Genomic DNA, 19,750 nt, shown 5'->3' with positions numbered 1-19,750 from the left:
AGGTTTTGAGTAGAAGTCCCAGTGCAGCTCAAGGGTTAAGTTACAACACCCAAACGGAAAAGCAGAGATCCAAGTGTGACTTTGGTGTATGATATACCAGACAGAAAACTGGGAGTTTAGTAAAAGCCATCTGTCTATCCCTGCTGGAGAATAACTGTTTAGTTTGGAGAGAAGCACATTGGCTGCAACATGCTTCAAAGGGCAGGGGTAAAGACGGAAGAAAAGAGTGTGCTAAAAGGGAGCATATACTTGTTGAACCACTGCATCTCAGCTGCAGATCAGTGCAATGAGCTCCCAAGCAGCAGGTAGCACAAGCCCTTATGAACACCCACAGCAATAAAGCATCATATAAAATGCAGCTACCCTTAATGATCTCTGACTGTCCTTGGCACTCTTGGGTATTCCTCAAAAGCCAAATTGCAGGTCACATCAGCGCAGAAAGCTGGTTCTTTTTGTTGTACAAAGCTGTCTTCTGTCTAGAAATGATATTTATGCTGATATCCTCCAACTTCATTCTCAACTGTTACAACCTTTATAGATAGCATATTTAAAACAGAACCCACACTTCACTTTGTTTCAATTCAAACTGCCTGAAGAAATTCTTCAGAGAAGAGTCAATAGTCTTTGTGCTGGCCAAAGCCTGGACTGACTCATGTATTCAGGGTCTCCCACTGAATATAGAGGAATGTAAATGTCAGCTTGAGCTGGCTCCTCTGCAAGCACAGCTGGCATGTTTCTGGAGTTCCGCTACAGAACTTTAATAATGTATGTAAAAATTGGGTAACTTCCATCTCATAAAATTATAATGGTGCAGTACATTAAGATTACACAAACTGGGTTTATGGTTCCTTCAGTTTTATTGGGCCATTTACCTCTTCTGCATTTTGACTTGCACAAGAATGTGTGGTTAGCCTCCAATGTAGACAGCAATTCAGTGTAGACAGGAATTCTTGCCAAGGCTAAAATCCAGGTAAGAGTAACTTGTTTAAAATACTAGAAGGGTTAGGCCAAAACTGAAACTAACCATCCTCAATCCTTCTTGATACTCCTGGTATGACAGACTATTTTTGTACAAGACCTTGACTTAAATCACTATATAAAATGGTATTTCATATCATAGAATTTTCTGGCAAATGAAGCCCTTCCAGAGTTCATATTTCAGTCTTACTATTCATTTACAGAAGCTCAGAATTCAGAAATTTATTACCTATTGTTTGCTAGTACTAAATAAGCCTTATCAGGTATTGAGACAAGTATGATTCAGTCATAAGATGATAAGCAGTGAGAAAAAGAGCTGGGTAACAGATAAAGGCACTGCCATTAAACTGTTGGAGTTTTTTGTTACTTATTCATTCATTCAATTAAAGTTTTTTAGAACTGCATTTGTAAAAGCTCTTAAAGTCTCCACAAAATGACACAAACCACCCTGAAATGTCTTCAGTTTTCAGGCAGTAGCCTCCTGTGACCCAGAGCAGCCTACAGAGTGAGAAAGGAACATAACCAAGTTTTCTTAGAAAGGAATAACCTCTTCTAGAACTTGGAATGCCTGGGTTTGCTGGGAAGAGGATTACCAACCCATCAGCATCCGTAAGTGGTAGTTTACAGACTCTTGCCTGACTCACTGAAAAGTTATTTCCAATGAAATGGAAAGCCTCCTAACATGAGTTAAGGCTCAAGTTTTCTTTTAAAGAAAAACCCACAAGGAGCTCTTTTGCTCATGTAGAATGCAAAAGTATTTTTCCTGTATTAGTCTTAAAACGTATCTTCTACCGCTTGAGTGCATGCCTGGGAGCCAGTCCAACTTCTACTCCTCTGAGTTAAAAAAGTAGAACGAAAGTATGCATGCCTTCTGTGAAGGGGAAAAGAACAAAGCAAACCTCATTCATCTTCACCTACTGGTAGCTACTTTCAGTCATCACTTCACACACAGAAGGAGCTCAACAACACCCAGAAATGCTCATTCCAAAGAGGAGCAGCAGCACAAGTGAGCTGCAGAACATGGGACCATACACATTTTCTCATCTTTGGATTATACTGGCTCATTTGTTATACAGGTGGGAATACAGCTTATACCCACCAGAGACTGCTAAATGTTTTATCAACATCTCTGTAAAATGGTTTTGCTGTTTAAAATGTTTAAAACTGAAGAACACAGAACAACATTAATAAAAAATTCACAGGTCATTTTAGCTCTTGTAAAATATCCAAAGTAGGCACTCTGATACTGATGAGACATGTCTACAGCAAACTCATCGCTCTTCATTAAGGACAGTTTTTTGTTCTACTCACAATTTAGATCCCTTCAGGATTACTTCTGGATAAGCACAGCTGCCTTACACTGCACACTTGCCAAAATGCTGGACTGGTTTGACCAAACCCATCCCCAATTTGTAACACACTCGTTTATTAAGTATTCAAGTTACTTTTTCTTCAAAGCCAAGACAAGTCTGTAGCATGCAAGGCATGCTCAGTCATGTGTAAAGGGCAAGTATTCAAATACCTCTGCAATCATTTCCCCTCATTCCATAGTGCTTCAGAGAGGCACAATTCTAGATAACATTTTAATTGATGAAAAGGATGAAAAATGCAAGTAATTCATAGACCTTGTTTCCCCAGGCTGCAGAACAAGCAAATCACTACAATCCTGTTTATAAATTAGTATTGTATAACACTGAATAGGAAAGACAAATTCAACCCAAGTTGGTTTTGTGGGATTTTCAGCATCCTTGAAGGAGATCAGTCTGTTCCATAAGGAAGTGCTGAGCACACACACCCCCCAGCAGGGCTGTGCAGCACTCTGGGGAGCGAAAAAAAAAAGGACTGAATGTAGCATTTGCATGTAATAAAGCAAATATTTACATTAAGCACAATACAGCAATTTATTTAGATGCTTAAATGAAGAATACAAAGGGAAATAAAGATCACAAAATTATACATACTACAACAGTGTGTCATATATTAGATGGTATAAATGAATACAACACCTTGTTGGTGTTAACTAAAGATAAAACTAAATATCCAAAACACAGCACTTTTGTTTCAGTGTGCTGCTTCAACACAATACACTTTTATACAGATCTAAAAGGTGTCAAAATTAGTAGCTGCAAACTTGTTTCTTGCATGTGATTTTTCTTTTTTAGCTTAAAAGATTTCAGAAAATGGCTCTGAAATACGTTTGTCATCAGTTGTAATGTCAAGGATATTCAGAACAAGAAAATTCTATAATACAATAGAGTCCAGATATATTTTCTTATGTTGCTGGCCTCTGTTTTGAGATTGTACAAGGTTATGTGCAAAAACTAAGTCTGTCAAAATTCATACTATAGCAGTTTCAAGCTTTTGCTAGGTAAACTAGATACAGCATTTATTACACAGCAGGGCAACACTAAAAAAGAGAAACAAATCTATGATGGGTACACAAGAACAATTTCATAAGCTTCACTTGAATAGGTCTAAAAGACTGTACAAATATACATTTCAACTATTCAGAATGATACATGAAAAAAATCAATTCCCCCATAGTCTACTATACACGTTGAACTGGTAGCTTGTATGGCTGGCCCTACACTACCATGTGAAAAAGGGTAATGTTTAAAAAGACATACAACTGAACATGTACAAGAGTGAAATAAATGTTGAAAATGCAGATAAAATAAACCTCTGCTTTTCTCTGTGTGCATTCTGGAGCCACCAGCTTATCCATTTTCACATTAAGTTACTGTGCTCATCCCAGCAGGTTTTCTCAAGCAAGATCAGCCAACAGCGTCCTTAAATAACCACTGGAACAGCAGTGGCCACAACCACCACATGCCATGACCTAGCACTCGAAAGGCAGTACCAGTTAAAACGTAATCTTAGCAGTCAGATTGAAATGAAAGTGTTTCAACAGTTGTAGACTGGACCTTGTTACTGACGCTTCTGAACCGAGCAGCTCATGCTTGCTGGCTGCTCAGCTCCACGCCGGTTAAGCTGCTGTGCATTGGCTCTGCTACTCCATCAGTCACACTGTCAAACTGCTCTCCATCCTCACTGTCAATTGTGCTATTCTGCCATTCCATCTGCTGATTTGACAAGCTCTCCTCAATCTCTGATGCGTTTTTCCACTGCGACTGGTCCTTGGACCAAAACTCTTCTACTTTTCCATAGGAACGATTCTTCCACTTTGACTGTTCTTCATCACTTTCAGATCCACCCCCCTTTGTCTCAACAGCTGGTTTACTGCTACTTGCATCTTCACTTTGGGAAGATTCATCTGTCCACACCTCTGGCTTTACTTCTGATGTATTATCTTCAAAATCAGAAACCTGCTGAGAACCAGGCCCACTTTCAGACTGTGAAGCTCCATCTTTCCATTCAACAGCATCATCTTGATCATCCTGATCACCGTCACTATCCGAGACATCACCTACCAGTTTTGTTGGCTCTTCAGCAGAAATAATCGCTTCGTATTTAGAGCTTTCCTCTTGTTTTTGATCAGACTTTTCTGGAGACTGTAATGTATTTTCTTCTATGATTTCTTTGGAGGATATGCTGTCCTCTGGGTTCTCCACTGTGCTATCAGAAGAGGTTTTCCCACCACTGTCAGAAATAGGCTGACCAAACGGACTCCCACTTTCATTGTACTCCTCTTCTATATTTTCATAGCTGTCTGAGGAGCTTTCATTGTCTTTTTCCAGGTTTATTTTTTTATCAACAGTCTTACTAACGTTGACTCGGGAATTCTTTTCATCGTGGTTTTCAAACAGCCATTCAGCATCAAAATCCATTTCATGTTTGACTTTGTTTAACTCTTTCATATTGAAACCGAGCAGCACACCAGGTTTGTACTTCTCACAATCTCTTACACATTTCTTCCTTTTGTTACTAAAATGAGATGCAATATCAGACTTCCAGAGCCACAAACTGGCAGCCAGCTTTTCAATCTCTCTCCTAGTGGGATACGGTTGCTTATTAAAATACTTTGTAAGAAATGTTTTCCTAGCTTCATAGGAATCATCTTCATGACCCTTGGGGTCCAATGCTAGAACTACAGGTTCTTCAGGCTTCTCCTCAAAGGCAGAGGGGGAGTCATCGTCATCCATTTTCCTCTTCTTCATCAGTGAGAATTCCATGTGTTCGTAAGTACGTTTTACGGGTGCTACCGCTGGAGACTGGCCGAGCCGAGATGAGGAAGTACCTTTTTCCTGGCCATTCTGGGTCTTCCCAACACCTCTGCAGTGAACAAGGTGCAGCGTTATAGTTGAGGCAGTCATGTTACTAGTATATACACCAAGGCAGTGAATGCATTTGTAGGTGAGCTTTTTCTCAACCGGGTGAACTGTCTGAATTACTTGATGCCTCTCCCGTAGATGATGTGCAAGTGCATCAGAGATGGGTCCTTTTAGGATTGAAAAGCACAGAGGACAGAGGGTTTTCCCCACGTCTTTTTTGTAGGGAACTGCTGCTTGTGGAGAGCTTTTTACAGGTACATCAGACTTCTCCTGGACTTTTGGCTGTGGCTTTTGAGGAACCGGGGGAGTATTCTGAGCATGGTAAGCTACAGATTCAGCAGGAGCATCTCTCAGGTTGTAGGTGGTTACAAGAAGATGGATATTCGTGTGACTACCCTGCTGCAATGTCAAATCAAAGGTTAGGGTGGAATCAGTTTTAGGTCCCATTTCTTCATCCACGTGAACCATTCGCATGTGAGCAGCCATCTTTTCAACGTCATTGAAGGTTGAACGGCAATACGGACAAGACAGACCATGTATCAACATATGATTAAGCAATGTATCAGTGGGTAAATAGCGATTACAGTATAGACATTTGCTAGTGAAATTGTGTATTTTCATTATATAGTTAGCTACTGCAGGCACCTTTTCAGCCTTGTGCTCCTTTTCAAAGTGGACACTATACACATTCTCAGGAAACAGCTCATTACAGATTGTACAGATTTTCCACTTCTGTGTGGATGACGTATTGACAGGGGAAGGACCTGTAGCTGCTACAGGAGATTTTGAGCCAGACTGACCTAAAACTCTTGAGGCTGACTGTGACTGAGATAACGACGCCTGTTTCAACTGAGCTGATGAAAGGGAAGATGAATTGGCAGACTGAAGAGAGTATCTTGCTGAAGCCTGCGATCTCTGTTCCCCTCCAAGAGTATAAGGCCTTCCATTTCCACTTGTTGAAAACTGCTTCATTGATTGTGATTGTTGCGGAATAGAAACCTGTGCACTACCACTTAAGTTCAGCCTCCCCCCTGGCTGACCAACATAACTTGGTGGTACTGACTTGACTCCGTAATTGTTTTGTTGTAGGTGCACATTTGACATCATATTCACTCCTGCAGAATTTAATGTAGGCTTTGGTATAGTGAGTCTGTTCATCATCTGTTGGGACGAAAGAGATCGAACACTTCCAGGGGAAAGGGGACCCATCCTCTGAGGGAGGCCCATAGACTTCTTATCCTGTGGTTTTGGAGCTATCAGCATCAAAGGTTTAGATCTTGGAACCACTACATTAGTGTGACCTATCATTGCTGTCACCTGATATCCTATACGTTCGTGGTCTTCGATAACATGCTGTACTAAAGCTTCGTACGACTTCGGCATAAAAAGGCATCGTTTGCAGTGAATACTCCCCTCCTCTCGGGTACTGGAACTTAATGGAACTGCACCATTGAGTGACTTTTCACCTCCCTTCGCTACATAAGGAGCAGCAACATGCTGAAAATGTTCCCTGTAAATGTGCTTTCTAACTATTTCATACAGAGGATCTCGGTAAGTGCACTTCTTACAGTAATAAACAGCTTGATCTACACTGTCAGCCTGCTTAGGTTTAAGGCTATCATGTTTGTTTTTATCTTTAAAAGTGCTGATGCCTCCACTCTGTGTATTGGCATTTGGAGCATGAAATATTTTAATGTGCGTTTCCAAAGTCTTTTTGTCCGCATTGAACGTACAATAAGGACAATTAAGGAGAATCCTATTTTCAAAGTCTTCACTATGAACATTCCGGAAGTGGCTTTTGTACGCTGAAAAGAACTTCGAGGAGAATGGACATGCACTGCAGCAAAAGGGCTTTGTCCGATAGTCCTTAAAACAAAGAACAGAGCAGAAACTGAATATGGAAACGCAGGTTTTAGAAGAACAGTATCCACACTCTTAACAACCCTGTTCTAAGCAACAGTCTCAAGACCCACTGAACAGTCTCAAACCTTTAGATTCATTTCTTCTTTCCAGATTTTGGCCTGCAGATCAGGTCCTAAAAAGTCTATCATCTGAGCATACACATGATGTGGCAAGTGCCAGTTCAGAGCTCCCTCAAGAGTTTACCCATAAACTGAACATGCAAGGCTAAATCATACAGATCCTTCTCCATCAGACAAGAAAAAGCTTCATTCCCTGCAGCTAAGTGCATGGAAGTTCACTTTAAGTTCATTCTGGGAGTAAAGGGATGTGTGACTGGGTAGAGTGAGACTGCATCTACGAAATGAGTTGCATCCCATCAAGATCTGCCAAACTTTTCTAGATAGAAGATGGATATATAACTAGCTACTCCAGGGTCGTAATTCATTACAAACTTTTGTGTAAGATGCTCTTCAAAAGTTACTTTTGGTGAACAAATGGGTTTACCAACTCATATTCTAAGGCTACACAAGCCCTTAAAGCCACCAAAACCTTTTCCTTCTGGTCAAAAAAACCTCAATTTTAAACCTAATCTTGAATCAGAAAAAAGGTATTTGAGAATTCGACACTTGCAGTTCCCCTGCCCCCTTTGTTACATTTAACATGGTGCTGATGTGGATCTTGTCAACTGCTGTACCAGAAAAAAGTTACACTGGCCTTGGAGATAGCCACAAGCAACCTGGCATTTCAGATGAGGTAAGACATTACATTGAAATAGTTACAACCATCCATCATGAGTGTCAAAACAAGTCTTGCGCATCAAGCATAGATCATTTGTGCACAGATCTTGTGCACAGGTCATTTGAAGTAGCTGGAGAGTTGCACTCTCCCTCTGCATAAAGAAGTAGGAATATACACTTCTGTCCACGTTCTGAAGCCTTAAACATCCGGGAGGCTGGAGACAAGACACAACAAATGAAACTAAATAAAAGCTGTCTCCTTTTATATTACAATTTTTATTCTGGAATTAACTAAAGGACATCACCGGTGTATTCTATGGAGCACAGTAATAAAGGGTATTTTTAGATTAACGCTGCACTAAGAATCCATCATAATGCAGGTTCCCATTTCCTGTAGAGGCAGTCCCTGATCTTTCAAATGCTAAAAGAGATCTTATTCAGCAGAGGGATTTCGAACCTTCTCATTGTTCTGTCAGTGCTGGTGTTACCCTGCTGTACCATCAGAGGTTACTACAGAGCACATGACTTGCCTTAAATGTGTTTAATCAGAATCAAATATTATTTCCTCCCTCAACTTCTACCTCAATTCAAATTTCCTTTATTTCTGGCACAGAAACATCTCAGAAGTGAGCCTTAATTCTGCTGTATAGAACTACTATGCCTAAACCAAGTCTCGGACATAGTCACACTATGAGAACACACTACGAAATACTGAAGGACAGCTAAAAAACTTCTCATGAGCTGTATAAAATCGCTGATCTGAAGGATGGTGAAATTGTGCTAAGCTTGAAAACAGGCTCTTAATATGCAGTTGTCAAAGGGTGAGATTTCTTGACCAGTGAGTTCTCCAGTACATGGCTATCCATGCCTCTAAGATAAAGACCAGGATTATTACTTTAAAACAGCAGCACAGCTTTTGCTCTCCCTTAAATTGATGACAAATGAAGATTAATGGCTAAAACTGCAGCAAAAGCCACTGGCATCTCTGTGCAATGCCCTGTAGTAAGAATCACCTTCAGAATGGGATGTGTCAACATGAACTATTACCAACCTGATTTTTTGTAAGCGATGGGTCCCACAATCCTACATCTTCCCATGTAGTGTTTTTCAAATAAAAGTCATTAGGTTCAAACTGCTTAAAATCCTGGAGAAGGGGGAGATGGGAAGAGAGTACAAAGAATCAAAACCAAAGACCAAAAGCTACCTTAAGCAACTTTTGCAAGCATCCATGCAATCCTCGAGTGCTGCCAGCAGACAGGAGATACTATTAAGGAAGGAAGATGCACCTCTTTGCAGGTGAAGAGTTGTGAATAGCCTCCGTATCATAAAACACCTCAAGAACTATTTTCAGTACTCATCCTCATAATTAACCCAAGACTGTAGTTACATACCTGCCCTTTTTCACAAGCAGTCATAGAATAGAGATGGGCTAGTGCTATACATCTGAGATCATGCAGACACTTTACCATAACTCTGATGTTTGGTTTATGGTTTGTTTGGTGGGGGTTGGAGGTTCATGGTTTTAATTAATTTCCACACAGGCATTCAGATAGAAGTTTTAAGGTTGATCATATGTACCATGTCCAAGAAGCCCAATTCCTATTAAGAAAAATCACGAAGTGCTTTGCGTTTCCTCGTTGCATGTAAGTCAGCAGCACATAAGGACTCAAAACCAGTACTTCCACAGAAATGAAGCACTGAAAATAACATTGTCCCAGTTCAGAATTTTACCCTTACAAATGATAGTTGCTCCACAGATTTTCCAAGCAGGAAGGACTGGCATTTCCTTCTCTTAGGCATCTCACCTAAATGCTCTTTAAGGAGACACCAATAGGAGAGCCAAAGCAAACAGGTCATCATTTGCCAAGTACTTCAAAGAGTGTTTGAACTGACAGTACGGTTGAGTGCTCAGGAGAGAAAGCTGCACTTTGAGAGGGTAGTTATGATGTTTGTCCAGAAGAGTAGTACGAATACTCTTCCCTTCTAGGAACCAACACAGGTACAGAGGCAATTCTTTAACCCACTGTTAGCAGTGACAAACACTTCATGCAAACCTCAGACCATCTTCTGTCCCCAAGAACATCCCGTACCACACTGAGTTCTTACTTCATTCCTAAATGTTTAGTTAGCAAATGCTATTTTAAAGTATCCAACATAAACAAAAGACAACCTACCTTCAGTAGATATCAGGTCAGTTACATATAGCCTGAAGTGCATCGTCTCCACTAAACTTTCTAGAAGTGTTTACAGGTACATTTTACCCCAAGTTAAGCCCTACTTCATGGAGAAGTACTTCACACACCGAAGGCCTCCCAGCCCCACTGACTCTGGAGCTCTGAATTCTTAACTGCAGCGTTTGGGAGGTGTAATACTTACTTCTATATGTTCTTTACAGTATTCCAAACCAATGTCACTAAGTATTTTTTTCACAGTTTTCCGGGCCTTTCTTAAACTGCCAAGGTTGTTGACAGGAAGTTGGAACATAGTTTCTATTGAAAAAGAAAGTAAGAGAAAAGGTTTAAGTCAAATATGTCTGATGGAGTCTTGCACTGTTAATTAATTACTGGTCATTTTCTGTCTGATTTTACCCATATAACTCAGTATCAGAGCTGTACCATTAACTAAGAAACTACCACATTTTCTGTCTGATTTGTTCTTAAATGAGCCTGGCCATAAAGCTAGATATTGACAAACTTGAGAGCACTTGAGAACCCAACACACTGCTGTAACGACTATTGCAGGAGTAATAAGCTGCATCTAGAGAGAACTCTTTTTTTAAGTGTTTGTATTTACATGAAGTTTGCCCTCTATGCTCAAGTACTTAAAACCTCAATTTATCTTTTGTGCAGATGCATCCTAACTGATGTGAGTTGAGCTTCAAGGTCTGTGTCAGTCTTGGCAATAGATTTAACAGTATCTCTTCAGTGAGAGATATGTTTCTTGCATTCAGCTACAGATAGGATAAGAAATGAATACTGTTTCCTCGTGTACTGTATTACAGCTTTAAATGGCTAACAAGCTATTTAGCATACATTCTTCTATTAAGTTGGGGCCTGAAAGCTTGGTTAGAGCCTTTCAGAGATATAAATCGCTGGAAAAAGCACAAGAGATGATGGTTTAACACCTCTAAGTGTAGCTGGATGTTTTCAGCCTGTAAGACAACCCTCCCTTTCAGCTCCCCACACAGTTAAACTGTCTGTTAATCACTGGGGCTATCCAGCTAAAACAAAGTCTAAGATTTTAAGATACAGGGATTCCCACATTCAAGCACTGCCACTAAGACTTCTTCCAAACACTAATAACTACTCTTTATTTTGTGTATGCAGGAGTTGTCAGGCTGCCTGCTGCTATTGTTACAGTAAGTGCTTGCTCAGCTACAGAACAATCAGCATCAAGTGATCTGCACTTTAAGGTGCCAATGGCAGAAAGTCCCTGAGCATCTACAGTTACTGTGGAAGTGAGGGTGGAGCCAGCCACAGAAAGGTAGGATTTTCTCAAAGAGAAGGGAAGGAAGCCTCTTAAATAGCAAGTGTCAGTTATTTTGTTCCCTAGTCTTCAGGGGCCGTTTGCATCAAGGCTGTCGCCCCACAGGATAAAAACTGCATTTTTGATCAGCAACATTTCTGCACCAATTCAGAAATACTGCTTTGTTTGAACAATAAAAGGTTTGATTCATACCAACAAATTAATGTACTGTAAGGCCAAAGGCTATCTACATCAACTAAAACCTGGCTTTTTTATGTTTGCAGTTTGAAAGTATTTTTTAAACACTTTCGATGCAGAGTTAACTGAAGTCTGCAGCCATTAAGAATTTTAGACAAGAATTCTCCCCTTTTATCATGAGATCAAGGGCAAGTGCTAGGCTACAAAGAGCTTAGTAAGAAATTCTCGAAGTACAAAGGATATGGACTGTGATTACAGCAACTCTCTCTGATCAAAACCAACCGTTCTATATGCACTATCACGCAGACTGCTTAAAAGTATTACCTGTCTGTTTGCGCACTAGCCTTTCTATTTTCATACTTGTACCAACTTTTACTGGGCAAGGCTTTAAGGCAGTCACTAACAACACTGTTTCGTTTCAGAAAAAACAAAACTGACAAGTTCTGCATGTAACAGTGCTAGTACAAACCACTTTCACAACCTACAAGTAGTGTTGCTAGGCTCTAGTCTCTTCAAACTGAATTCAGAAATAGCTCCTGGGTCAGAGGATAAACTATCATGACATTTAGAATTCATATTGCAACTAGAAATTAGAAACTAAATGGAAACAAGCCTGAGTTTACATAAAGATCTACAGGGAAGTTTTCAGAAGTACCAAAGCAGCTCTGATCATTAAGGATTTTGGTACCTGCACTGGGCTGGCCACTGTCACAGATTACCAGACGCAAACAGCGTCATTTTAAACAGCCCTAGATCAAAACTAGGAAACTAAAGATAGTAAAATAAAAGAGTGCAGACCCTGCCTATAAACCTCAGGGATTCCAAATTACTCACTTATAGTTACTGGCAATAATGAAGTCAGACACATCATGCAAAGCAACTAGTAATTTTCAAACAGCACAGGCGGGGGGGGGGGGGGGGGGGGCGGGAAGTGTTAATGTTCTGTATTAATTTCCTTCAAGTAACAAGGACTTTGTATAATCAAAACCATCCTGATCTCTTCACATACAAAACTCTAAATGCAAGTGTATTAATTTCTGTGACTGCAGAGGTGTTTCAGTGAAAAGGATTAGAACTGGAAAAAATTTAGAACCAAGCTCATAAGAAAAGCATTGCTGTTCTGTATCTTATCTGGCACCTTCATTTTAGGGACACTCAAACACACTTTAGAAATATGAGAAATTACCATTCTAGTGAAATACCTTCTAACAGAGTCACTTACAAGTCTCATAATAGGACCCCTAATGAAGCTCTGAAGAGCACTTCTACAGGCATTCTTTGCCATCTTGGAGAAGGTGAGGATTAAACAGATCACGGCAGTGAACTGCTCTCTTCCCAGTTACTCCCTCTAAAGCCTCTAATGACTTTGTATGGGAAATCATGAACTGCTCTTTTTAAACGCTGTATCCATTCTCATCCTTAGTCTTTTATAATCAAGTATTTCATCTGCAACCCAGACAGCACCCAGGCCTAAGACACTCCCTATATGACTGTGAATGTGATTCATGTCATCCTTTCTGACTGCTACTCACTCCTGCCCAGTGAATTACTTTTAATCCTCATAAAGGACTAGGAAATACGGGTTGAATCTGAGTTTTAACTAATTGTTACTTTGAAATTCTGAATTTATCCACATGTCCCTTTTCTCTTTCTTCTATTAAGAGGTATTGCTTAAGGCACACATTGAGGAAAAGAAAATCGCTGTCTACATACATAAGATTTTTTAACTCTGTACTGTGTATATAAGGCTTTGATTAAGTAACTACAGAATGTGCCAAGTTCTGCCCTCTCTTCTATCCATCCTTGCCCAGGCTCTGGTATCAGTTTTCCTGTGTGAGCACCCCTGGGCAGAGGCTATATGCTGTTATTTGTATTGAACATGCTTTTGGAATAAGTAAAAATAAAAATAATGCCATTTATGACAAAGTACCAGCACATAAATGGTGGAAGAGCTTTTGAAAATGTTAATTGTTATTTACCTTGCAAACAGGAATTTGTGTTGAGAAATTGTATTAAAAAATTTAAGACCACAAAGAGTACAACTACGTATTTCAGAGTAATATTAGATTTAGTTACTTCAATAAATGTAATTAAAAATTCTTTACTAAAAGGATGCAATTTTGCTTTAGTTGTTAAAACAACATCTGATACAGCTTAAAGCTGAGCCAGGTCTATTTTAAAGGCATGCACAGTAATAGAAAATATCTAACAGTAGGGCTGAGGACCAGCAACGCCAATTCTGTGTACTATCAGTAACAACTTAGCTCAAAAGATAGTAAAGACTAATGGGAAAAAATGCTGTTGTCTGAGAATTCCAACTCCTAACAGCTTATTGCTTAGTGCAAATGCTTTAGTAAGGTTGCATCCTATTTGCAATACTCAAGTAGTACCATTTCTTCTAGTTCGGATCTGTAGTTGAAATCGTAAGTGAAGTTTAACACTTCCAGATGGAAAAAGCAACTCCAATTTGCAGTTTCTTCTCCTAGGCCAATCACTATGAAATGGCTTTCAATGCTGAGCCCACTGTCACTTTTTTTTATGACTTAAACCAGATCTGACTTGGGTGGTACCAGAACTGCATTAATGGGGAACCAAAAAAATACCGCATAGTGCAAAGCAGATTTATATCCTCCAACACAGATTGCAAACTGGTAAGAAAAATATGCTTCCTTAACTTTCTATTCCCTCTCTTCCCTAAGCAGAATTGAAGGCATGTCTCTGAACACGAACTTACAATAAAGTAACTCAATTTTGATTTAACTCAAGAACATCCACTGATTCAAAGCTCTTGCTGCTGCACTTCATGAAGCCAGAGTGAAAAATATTAATGTAGCCAAGCCATTAATCATGGCTCCCCTAATTCCTTTTCGCTATAGGCACTGAGTAAGCATTGCTCTCACTCTATTGCATTGGTTCAGTGATGGTTCAGTAGCTTCTCCATAGCTATCTGTATGCTCTAATTTTTCCATCAAGATTTACATGAAGCACACAGGCAGGTGTGCTCAGGATTTGAATGGGTATTTTCAAGCGAACTTCAAATCCAAAGAGATAACATCATAACAATTTTATTCCAGAATTACCCAAGGTATTAATATCAACTAAACAAACATCAGTGCATTAAAACATTACATTTTAAAGCACAAACATCAGTGCATTAAAACATTACATTTTAAAGCACCTAGCACGTTGTGGTGTTTCCTTCAAAACCAAAGTCCCCACTTAAAGAATATACTCATTTTGCTTGTAAAGAAACCTTTTGTTTTTTCTCATAACAAAGTGAGTCAGGACAGAGTTTGTCTTCAGGCAATAATCACTTGTAAACTTGAAAGTCAGCCACAAGTCTCAATCAAATAGCTTATTTTAGTACAAAATGCCACTAACAACTTCTTCACCAAAAGAAACAAATGCTTTCTCTTAATTAGCATGTCCAATATACTGAGACACGCCAAATACAACATGATATATATAAACTCAAGTGATAAGGAAAGCAAACTTAGGACTGCCTGAAAAAAAGATCTCTATTCTGTCTGCACCATCTTGCTGCCTCTGCCCTTTTGCCTGCCTCACAGTCTTAAAAGAAATTATCAAGATCTTCCTATTGCAACACATCATAACTAACTGAGGATATAATTAGACCTTTATCTGAAAACTTAAGCTCAACCTTACTCTGCAAACTCTGCTTGATACCTGAACCCAACTCACCCGATCTTAAGAAAACCTTTAAGCAAATAAAATTCCTTTTATTTAGCAAGTTTCTTGACAATTTGTCCATAGCTAGTGGAGATAATCTGGTATTATTAGTTTGTGACTACGAAAAGCTTTCAGCATTTCCATGCATTTCCATTTACAGTAAGTAACTCCAATTTTAAGTGCAATATACACAGTGCTGCTGGCACATCCTTGATTATGGGCATCACAGTCAAAAAAACCCCAGATGGGATTAAGCAGCATCTCCAATCATCACTTAGACATTAATGCTATTCTGGAAATGAGGTATCTTTTCTGATCAAAAGTGGATGCCTGAGAGAGGACACCTGGAACATCTCTTACACATCATCTACACTTTAGAGCTGGATGGAGAGAATAAATGATTACTGAAAACCAAGATCAGCAATGTGCTTATAAGAAATATCCATGTAGGATCTTCAGGTGCCTCAGAAAATGATCAGTAACCTGGTGACAAGAAATCCTGAAGAGCTCCCTCATCCTTAGTGTGCTGGTACACAAAGCACCTGACTTTCTGACAAAACAGCTGACAGTCACAAAATAGGGTAAAGGAAGCAGACTAACTCAGTAAGAAATATTAGGAACCTTCTTTTGCTCTGTATTTAAGCAGTACCCAGCCCAAAGGTCTAGTCCACAGCCAGGTACCGATTCCTAGAATAATTCAGTAGCCAAACGTAAACAGGAAAAAACAAGCTATAAAAGAGCAAAATATCACTGCTGAATTAGAAACAATGTACTTCAGGTTTTTATTTCATATGTGACTATTTTAGACAAACTTCATGCAGTACTATTTCACTTCTACAAGTAGCAGCCATCATGCAGTGCATGAACAAGGAGCTAAGACAAGCTTCCTGGCTATTGCACATGTTAACAAAAAGGCCTGAACAAAGTACTCTCGGATCTTCATCCAAAAATCTGAAGGGGGAATGAGAGGGAAGGTTTTTGTGGAAAAGCAGGGAATATTTGCAAGGTAGGCAGAGGAACAGCAGTTACGAGACTTCACAAAATACCACGTACCACTGTGTACAAGGTACTGTGCTTGGAAGAACTGAAGCACCCTCTGGCTTTAAGGAGGCTGGAAGAGTCCCAGGAAGGAAGAATTTAATCTCAGGTGCAGTTCTGATATGTGCATCTTATAACCTCAAAATCAGGGCACAAAATGGCTACAGACTTCTGAAGTCTGAGAATTCCACAGGACCCAGCAGCTCAGTTCATTCAATAGAATCACATCCTGAAATGGGAATGGGCCAGCACATGCTATAGGCTGACTGATTTAAATTAATAATTATGGCCAAGATTTAGGCAGCAACTAAAAATGCAGATGAAAAGAGGCACCAACACTGCCCCTCAGTTGTTTAAAATCAAAGGCTCCTTCAGTGTTTTCAAAGCACTCAGGTTCACTGCCGTGATGAAAAGGGACCTCACTTCAAGGTTAGCATTCTTTCACAGCAAAAGGCTTTTTCTCTCTACTCAACGGTCTAATCTTGATGGTAAAAGAAAATACTAGCAAGAGAAAAAATACTGTGCACCACCCTGAAATGTTCTCAGGAGCATGAGTGTGAGCAGGAGAAAAAATTCTGCTTAGTTTTAGAAACTGAGTAGTGCAAATATCCTAAGACAGGAAATCAGGACTTTTAATTTTATGGCATGACAAAAAAACCCAGAAAGGAAACAAGGTCTGGCCCAGGAATTAACCACCATGTAGTCACAGGGAAGTTTCAACAAACCCCACATTCTTCAGCATACCACTTTTTTTTTTTTTTTAAAGAAAACCCACATTTGAGCCTTTAGATAAGACTGCAGGGGCTTCCAGCTCCAAATCACCTCTTCACCAACTTGCTACTCTTACTACTGCTTCAAATTCCAGATGGAAATGATTGCAGGCACTATTCTAAAGACACCCAGAATGTGAAGTCTGACATATACTTCTGTTATTATAAGTGATTTTAAACCACTTTTAGCATTTAGTAAACTATCCCTACTGCATCAGCTTCAAGCACAAGTTAACATGCCCATGCAGTTCAGCCCTTTAACATATGAGTTACCAAAGGACTGGAACCACTTATAGAACTGAGTCAAAAAAAGGAGTTAAGATTACTGTGCCATTATACAGAAAATTAATTAATGTAAAATACATTACTGCCTGCCTGTTTCATATTGTAACATATTGCACAATGTTTATATTGTCTGTGTAATGTTTATAATGGCTATACTGTAACAGTTAACAGTCCTCTCTTATGAAGGAATACTGATCTCATACACAATAGGCTGTTTTCACTTGAGAGCTATAACTTTAGAGGAAGGGAGACAGGATAAGAAACACAAGAGGGAAGGAACATCAAGAACCCCACATCAGTCAAATTATCAGAGGTGTTAAAAAAGAAAGCTTCCATCTCTCATTAAACCCCCAAAGCTGCTTCTATTTTACTGTAACTAAAATCTTAATTCTCCAGTAGGTCTTTTGTATACTGGACCTCATCAGAAGAGCTGCCTTGCAGCCTGCTACCTTTGGTACCATCAAGTAACAGATGTTAGCCTGTGTCAGCTCTGCCAGCTTTGGCTAGAACAATGAAATAGAGGATCCTGTAGTGTACAGCTTCACAGCACCCGCAAGGTAACAATGCTATTCTGATTGTGGGAAAGATCCATCACTTTCAAACAAGACAGCCTTTTCCTCTCAACTCAAATCTTCAGCAAATATTCCAAATCTGCCTCATCATGTCATTTTCATTTCTGGATATTATTTAAAGTGCTTACTATGCTTGTTTCATGTTTGAGCTTTGTTACAGCTCTAACAAGCAGCAAGCATAAGAAATTTCTAAAAACACAGACCTAAAGAAATCTGGAGGAAAATCTTGCTGTGTAAAGGAACCCGGACCGAGGTTTTCTTCTCTTTATGCTTAACTGAAAATGACACCATTTCCTGACTACAACACTGCGTCTGTACCATTAGGAAAGCCTTCCATGAACAGCCAGCACAGAGCTGTAGGCGATCCTAGACATCTCACTGAGGAAGATGTCTTCACAAGGTTTGAGAATAGCATCACTGTGACATGGAAAGTGAAACACAGTTACTGAATCCCCCAAAGCTATAAACAAGAAAACCCTAGTCCCTGGTGCATTTTCCTACTCAGACATCTCAAACCTGTATAAGCAGACTAGAGATCCTAATGCTCCTTACAATGGCCGCTAACTGTGCTAAGTACCCGTCCAGTGGTGGAACCAAGCCAGTGGAACACGTGTTTTTTAATTTCCCTGTTTTCCTCCCTCTCTCCATACAAGAAAAGCGTGGTGCCAACATTGCTGGTGACACTACAGGAGCAACTGCAAAGTTACTAGCTGGTTATTCCATTTATTTCCTTTGGAAACATACAAACATAGTTCTGTTTGTCTAAGTTGACAGAACTGAGAAGCAGCCGTCAATCAAGAAAAAGAAAGCTATAAATCAGAATTTCCTAGTGAGTCCTGAGTGAAAATCAGGAATGAAGAAAAAAAGTTACAGAAATAAAAATGAGGCCCCTGGAAGCAAAAGCTCTTTTTTACATGAATTTATCAAATTTCTTGACATACAGTTTATTTTCTCTCCTGATGGTTCTCAGGCCTGCAATGAAAACCTCCCAGGAAGACAGAGGTGGAAAGCTGCTACCTCATTATGAGAGCACTTTTTCCTCACAATGAAATACCTAAAGTTGCTCATTATAATAAGTAACATTTACTCCTTATCCTACCCCTGGAACACTCTAAATTTATATTTGGACTCAACTGAAAAGACCAGCACTAAAAGAAAAAGCTTTATGCATACTCACAATGTTGACAATTTTGGTTTTGTTGAGTAATAAAATTATTCAGCCACATTCAGTACAGAGCCATAAAGGAATCAGCAGTCCTCTTATTTACACAACTCCCTTATTGTGGCTGTGTCCTTCCACGCTGCCTCTCCATAACTGATCAGTCAAACCAGGGGAGCAGAAAGCTCTTATGGAGTACAAAAACATAGATCTGTAATCCTAAACCAAACATATGTTCAATACAGAAGACCCAAAAGATGCAGACAACTGATTCAGTTTCTCATTCCAAGATAGGTAGTTCTTTACTCCTGATTAGAGGTGGCACTGTTTCACCAAAGATTAAGTGTGACAGCCCTTTCCCTCAGTGCTTACTGTGAACACCCTTGCAGGCAAAGCAACCTGATCTTCCAAGAAGGGCTCCACAACTCCAGCTGTAGAGATGGGAGCAAACACCCAGCATGTGGGCAAAGGCATCATCCCTTTTACTTGAGGGGTTTAAATTTCTAAACGGGAGTAGAAAGACTCCCAAAAGCCTAGACCTCATCCAGGATAAATCCACTGGCTGTTTCATAAGCTACAGCTCATGCTCTAGGGCTACTGCAAACCCCCTACGCACAACAATTTGTAACTCCAGATAAAAATAAAATATATAAAATTTAATTAAACTCCAACTTTAGAAGGGGTCTGCCTACTAGAGTATAGCTATCCACTGGTTATCAGTTTT

At 39.6% G+C, this 19,750-nt stretch overlaps 1 protein-coding gene across 9 annotated transcripts in view; it reads right to left on the bottom strand.

The window, feature by feature from the left end:
- Positions 1-2,854: 2,854 nt before the first annotated feature.
- The window catches only part of ADNP (activity dependent neuroprotector homeobox), a 30,994-nt gene continuing 14,098 nt past the window's right edge, over positions 2,855-19,750 (bottom strand). For all 9 annotated transcript variants that reach the window (XM_061375541.1, XM_061375538.1, XM_061375542.1 and 6 more), the window contains 3 exons: positions 10,226-10,338; positions 8,901-8,993; positions 2,855-7,076 (listed from right to left, as the gene is read on the bottom strand). In XM_061375541.1, coding sequence (XP_061231525.1) covers positions 3,933-7,076; positions 8,901-8,993; positions 10,226-10,338 — 3,350 coding nt within the window. In that variant the 3' untranslated portion in view covers positions 2,855-3,932. The remainder of the gene's footprint in view (positions 7,077-8,900; positions 8,994-10,225; positions 10,339-19,750) is intronic.

The sequence above is a fragment of the Neopsephotus bourkii genome, unplaced genomic scaffold (genome assembly GCF_033783945.1).
Source record: "Neopsephotus bourkii isolate Nb327-2 ecotype Australia unplaced genomic scaffold, CSIRO-AGI_Nbou_v1 NB_1663, whole genome shotgun sequence".
Taxonomy (NCBI): domain Eukaryota; kingdom Metazoa; phylum Chordata; class Aves; order Psittaciformes; family Psittacidae; genus Neopsephotus; species Neopsephotus bourkii.
The sequence above is the reverse complement of the archived record's forward strand: the minus strand, read 5'-3'. Positions and strand labels throughout refer to the sequence as shown.